At 38.0% G+C, this 6,003-nt stretch overlaps 1 protein-coding gene across 1 annotated transcript; it reads left to right on the forward strand.

Annotated features, from left to right (window-relative positions):
• The first annotated feature begins 4,218 nt into the window (after positions 1 to 4,218).
• On the forward strand, positions 4,219 to 5,926 carry LOC122080409 (chaperone protein ClpB3, chloroplastic-like). Its single transcript, XM_042647372.1, has 2 exons — positions 4,219 to 4,837; positions 5,607 to 5,926. The coding sequence occupies exons 1-2, from the start codon at positions 4,592 to 4,594 to the stop codon at positions 5,892 to 5,894; spliced, it is 534 nt and encodes a 177-aa protein (XP_042503306.1). The 5' UTR covers positions 4,219 to 4,591; the 3' UTR covers positions 5,895 to 5,926.
• The last annotated feature ends 77 nt before the right edge of the window (positions 5,927 to 6,003 follow it).

Genomic DNA, 6,003 nt, shown 5'->3' on the forward strand with positions numbered 1-6,003 from the left:
ATGTTATATTTGCATAATCTTGTCTGTTAATTTTTATTTTACTTTATATTATTAGTGATACTACAGATTCCTGCTGCATGAAGACCTCCAATAAATCAGATAAGAAACTAGCCTGGAGTATTGGCTCAGGGAAGGGAACTCCGATGCCAAAGTTCGTAGTGAGGATAAGGGAGGAAGAGGAAGAATACAGTGCTTAGAGTGTTTTCTACGGCTTACCTTCGATTTTTTTATCTCCCACTTATATGCCTAGTCAATTTCACTGCCTATTGGTTGTTGGGTCACTTTCCTCGTTGATCTAGATATGACTGTCATTGGTTGACCTGTCTTTGTCCAAGTTGATGTGGCCGATTCCATAACAGTTAACCTGGACATAGTGGAACTCAGATCTAATAATTGTCAACCCTAACCTTGGTGTAGTTTGGTACCATGGTTAAGTCTAGGTGGTTATGGATGTTACTATCCTACGATTAGGTATAGAATCTAGGTGACATGTGGTGGATGGGGGGGGACCACTTCTTTAGTATTGTGTGTGGTTGACACAGTCATTTGTAAAAGGAGCTGATCAATCCTTATAAAAGATGGTGTGATCAGGATGGGTGGAACTGACTAGGGGGTGTTGGGCCGACCAAGGTGGGCCTCTTTCGTGGGTTGTATGGTTGGCCCAAATGATCACCTATAGGTGATGGGCAGAGCTGATCGTCATATCTTTAGATCAAGAGTAGCGGAGACAATCATGCTAGGGTATCCTGCATATGCGTGGAAAGCAACAAGCCGATTAGGGAACTTCTATCCTAGAAGATTGCTGGTGTCAGTGCCGACTAGACATGGTCGGCCACCCATGCTTAGTAAGGCTTGCAACAAGTGCCCTCCTCCTATTTGTGGTTTATACTATCAACATTTGATTTTGATATTGAATATAATAGAGGTCAATTAATGACAAACTAAAAGAAAGTAAGTAGCCTATTTTCAAAATAAGTCTGAAAAATTATTGTTCTTTTTTAAATTTATGAAGAGACTCTCAAGAGCTATTAGGAGGGTTTCATGGGTAGGATTGTAGGCAACAAAATCCTTCCCTAAGTTACGGTCAGCTAACTGTATTGGTGAGTGCAGGGGTGTGCCAGAACCCTTCCTGATTGGATTCAATAGTAGATCTGACTTCAATCAAGCGACTTGGGCTTTCCTCTTGCCTTTATCACTCCAAGGAATTTTAATGTTCTTTGTAGAAACGTGATGCAAGGATTGAAAAAGATAAAGATGAAGGCAAATGATAGTAACTCATAGATAAGGGGAAAATGTAATCTTGTCTCTATTGATATTCAATATACTAGAAATATGATCTGCTATTCTCTGTTGATGCTAAACATACCAGAGACATGATCGTTACACTATGAAATGAAGTATATAACTTGAAGGAAGTACAAGACTTCAAAAGCAAATGCTAATATAAAACATGAAAGATAAAAAATGGAATGAAAGATAGACTTGATATTTGAGTTTGTTTGATCTATTGATGATGCCCTCTTTCTTCCACCATAGTCCTTTTATAGTTTTATTTGCAAGATCCTGTTCTCTTGGAAATTTCGTAACTGTAGGAACCCATGTGCCATGTCATTAGTGGGGTAGTTATTGGAAGTACAATCCTTTAATTGATTGTAACTACCTTAACTGCTTAAGACATGTGTTTGTAATTTCCCTGGAACTAACCCACATTTGTATGACCTATGTTGATTGATGATCGGTCAAGCTGGCCAAAAAGTTAGAATCGATTAGTTAACTGTAAAAAGTGGCAATGGTCAGCTAACCGTAGAAAATCACAATCGATTAGCTGACTGTAAAATGTCAAGATCAGTCATCTGACCGTATTCATTTAGTTTGCTCGATCAACCTGATGGTTATTTTGGCCGATCAGCTCCTTAATACAAGGTTGTCAATTTTTTGGCCAATTTGAATACCGACCAAGTTAACCAGTCAACTCCTTAACACAGTCGGTCAGTAAATTGACGTCGATTTATTGACCGATCGTCTTGTAGGCCAGATTTGCTAAAATTGGGTACCAATAAGGACCTAGGACAAACTAGTATCTACACTACTTTGGGGACTATAGTCTAAATTGAATAAACCAACTATGCAATTGAGTTGCTTGAGTCTTCAAAACTGAAAGAGAAAAAAAAAAATTCAGGCTTTATTAGAATACTATGCCACAGTTCCTAGCAGGGGTTTCAATTAGTCGGTTTGGATTAATTTTAGTTTCTCTTATCAATTTGGTCTCGGTTTGGTTTTGGTTTACCATGTAAATATATTAAAGTATGAAAAAGAATGTGTTTTTTTTTTCTTAAATAAATTTCTAGTTGGTATCAGTTTCTTATCGGGTTATATCGATTTTGATCCTATATTTTACGTTTGGTTTGGCGTCTTTTTTGTTTCAATGTGGTCCGATTTGATTTCGGTCCCTCAAAACCTTAAGCTGAAACATAATCCAATAAACTCATATCGATTTTGGTTGGTTTTAGTTGATTTTTTTAGTTCGGGCTTGGTTTTGACACCCTTAGTTCCCGAGGCTTTCTAGAATAGACAGTGCATATGGTAGAACTACCATATGAATCAGACTTTAATGAAAAAATGATCCCCACCCTCACGTAATTCAAATGTTTGTCAGACCTCAAAATTTCATAACAAAGAAATAGTAGATTCACTTGAAAAGGGATTAATAAGAGAAAACAAATCTCTGCGGAGTTGCTTGGCCTCTTATGTAGAAAATGCAGTTGAAATTGAGGGAGGCCTCTTATGTAGAAAATGCAGTTGAAATTGAGGGAAGAGCACACCGAATAACGATAAACTATAAAAAACTCATATGTGCAAGAGAAGGTGGCCCATTAAAGGGCCACATAAAAAAAAACATAATTGCTTAGAGAGAAAGACCCATCAGGGGTCAAGACCATTGTTGGCAAAAACAGGAACTACAAAAAAAGGGGAACGGATGGTATGGGTTTTAAACAGTAAAATTTTTCGAATGGTACGGTCAAATAAATAGTCAAAAAAACAAAGAATGGTAAAAATCGAAAAACTGGTGATACGAGTTTTAAATGTGTAGATTTCAAACAAACGAGACTAAAAAGATGGTACTATACTCATATAAATTAAGGAATTATTATATGAATATTTGCATCTAATGTTCAAAACAACTACAATATCTAACATTAATGCCTATACATCCTATGTCTCACTATAAGTTTTAAGACATATCATTGAATATCATCCAACACCAATTTTAAATTCATACACCGCACATGCCCAAAGTCTTATTGAGCAATGTGACTAGGTTATGGTGTTGTTCATTGTTGTCAACATAGTCAATATACTCTCGAAGTGGTATATGTTCAGCTAGAGTTAGGAGTCATCACTTTAGAAATATTTTTCAGCAAATACGTCAGTTTATATCTCAATTTTGGGGTCTGTGAATTGATTTGAGTTAAAGGTAATATCATAAGAAATATAGTCCATTGCGTTAGCTTCAAGTTGGTGAAAGAATCAATTCGATCAAAATTCAGGAGAGAGATATATGGTCAATTAAGTAGACATTATGTTCAAAAATCAAGTCCTAAAAAACGCCATAAAAACAGAATGTGTTTTAAACGTGTTTAGAATGGGAATACTTGAACTTTGCTATTTTTTTAAGCATCTTTGAGAAGCATACGGTAAAACGTGTTTTAAACGGAGTTTTCAATGCGTTTTTGCTAACAATGGTCAAGACAACAACCCACATAGAGGCTAGGAGGGGTTCACAAGGGACCACATTTATTCGCAGAAGAAGAGGAGAGGGATCAAGAGCGTAGTGCCACTGTAGACTGCATGTGGTAGGGGGGTCTTGAACCTGAGACCATATTCTAAGGCTAACCTTTGACAAGGAAGCACGGACTGCTGGAGAACCTTCAGTGTCTCCATAACTTTGGATTGTGATATATTTATCTGGGCCCCACATATGTTGATGTTATTCCATTTTGAACACTTATACATTTGAGAATGATTTTATTGCAATGCGCACCCAACTGATCTCAAGGGTCTAGCCTAGGGTTATGATAATGCCTGGTTGAATTGGCCTTTTGAAAACCCTAACCTGACCTTGAATTCCCTTAGCAAGGTTTCTGTTTGACCTAACCTACCTCGAGTCTAAAAAATCCAACCTTGACTGAGGCGCTTAATTGACCCTGAAAATATAGGGGGGGGGGGTGCTCGGGCCATGGTATCTCAGCAAAGGCTCTATTCGAGCTCAGACTGACAACAGCAAACTTGCACCCCCTAGGTCGAAGGTTCTTGAACCTTGCAGGCCTGAGCCGCGACAGGGCCACTACTTGCACCCTTAGGCAGTTGGGCCAGGGTTCTTGAACATTCCAGGTTTCCATAGCCCTTTGTCGGCCTCTCATCCAGGAAGTCTGGAACCTGCGAGAACACTCAAAATCTCGAGGCTCCAATCCTATTACATTTTTCAAGTTCACACTTCACACGCAAAGGTCTTTTATGTTCTTACGTTCTCACTCTCATCGAGAAGTGTTCTAGCCTGAAAGATTGACCATCGCCGAATTCCGTTCCGTTAATGGCAACCACAACATCAGGCGTTAGCTTTAGGTTCCCTCCATCGAATAATTGCAGCAGAAGCACCTTGTTCACTCAATGTCAGTTCTCTCTGAGTTTAAGTGTGAATCCTAGAACTCTGAATACTTTGAAACCACTCAGAGTGTTGAAGAGAGATGGTGCATTTCTCACGAGAAAATTGGAGAAATCATCAGTGAGGAAACCCCGGTTGCTCAGAATTCGGTGCGAGTCTTCTAGAGATGGAAAGGTAATTGCTTATGCTTGTCCGTTAGCTCTGCTGATAGTGTTTAATTGTTCTCTTTGTTCTCCGTTGCTGGTTCCTTGTCAAATGTCTCTCGTGAGTTTTTTTTTGCAGTTGTATGTTCGTTATTGATTTTCTGGCTTTTAAAGGTGTTTTCTAGTGCTTGCGCTTCATTTTATTATCATTTGAGGGAAAGTTTTCCGAGTAATTTTGGAGTTGGATTTGAATTTTATCCTTTTCTGCTTTTGATTTGGTTTTATTTCGGTCATAATTTCATCACTGAAAGACGAGATTGGTCATCTGTCATGTGAAATTATTCAGATTCACTTATTGGATATATCTGAAATCTGGAGTTTCACTGTGGACTCGTTTTCCTTATCCAGTTATCAACGACGAGGGTTCGTTATAACTATCACCTTAGGTTCTGTACATTATTCAGGATTTAAATTTCGTTAAGATCTGGATACTCTGTTGAATTACCTGTTTCAGTTTCCATTATTTGCGTATCTTTTTCTTTTCCTTCTTACTGGTTAATATTTGGACTAACTTGGGTTGAGTGTTCACATCTTCTTCATGGGCCATAATTAGGCTCCCTTATTCAGTCTTACAGTGTGCTTGTGAAAAATTCTGCAGCTTTGATATACTTTTTATTTTGCATTATTCAAAATTTTGTTTTTATCTTGCTCTTATTTCAGCATAGTAAACTATTATGCGCAATTTGGATAAATTTGATGAGTTCTTCTCCTCCTGATGCACGTTTCTAATATTATGCCAGATTACTCAACAAGAATTTACAGATATGGCTTGGCAAGCCATTGTTTCATCCCCGGAAGTGGCAAGAGAGAACAAGCATCAAATAGTAGAGACAGAGCATTTGATGAAGGCTCTATTGGAGCAGAAAAATGGACTTGCACGTCGCATTTTCTCCAAGACAGGAGTAGATAATACTCTCCTACTAGAAGCTACTGACAAGTTCATTCAACGGCAACCAAAGGTAACATCTAATATTCCTGGATTTTCCTCACCTTCCGTAGTTACATTTTCTATTTGCCTGCCAGAATAATTTTATCCAAGGGTCCTTGGTTGTGGATTCTGAGCTGCTTTCTGGATTTTAATGTGTAAAACCAATTATCCATTGCCATAGTTGTAGGAGGTAATCTTTTTTTTTTTTT

Source organism: Macadamia integrifolia, chromosome 5 (genome assembly GCF_013358625.1).
Source record: "Macadamia integrifolia cultivar HAES 741 chromosome 5, SCU_Mint_v3, whole genome shotgun sequence".
In the NCBI taxonomy this organism is placed as follows: Eukaryota; Viridiplantae; Streptophyta; class Magnoliopsida; order Proteales; family Proteaceae; genus Macadamia; species Macadamia integrifolia.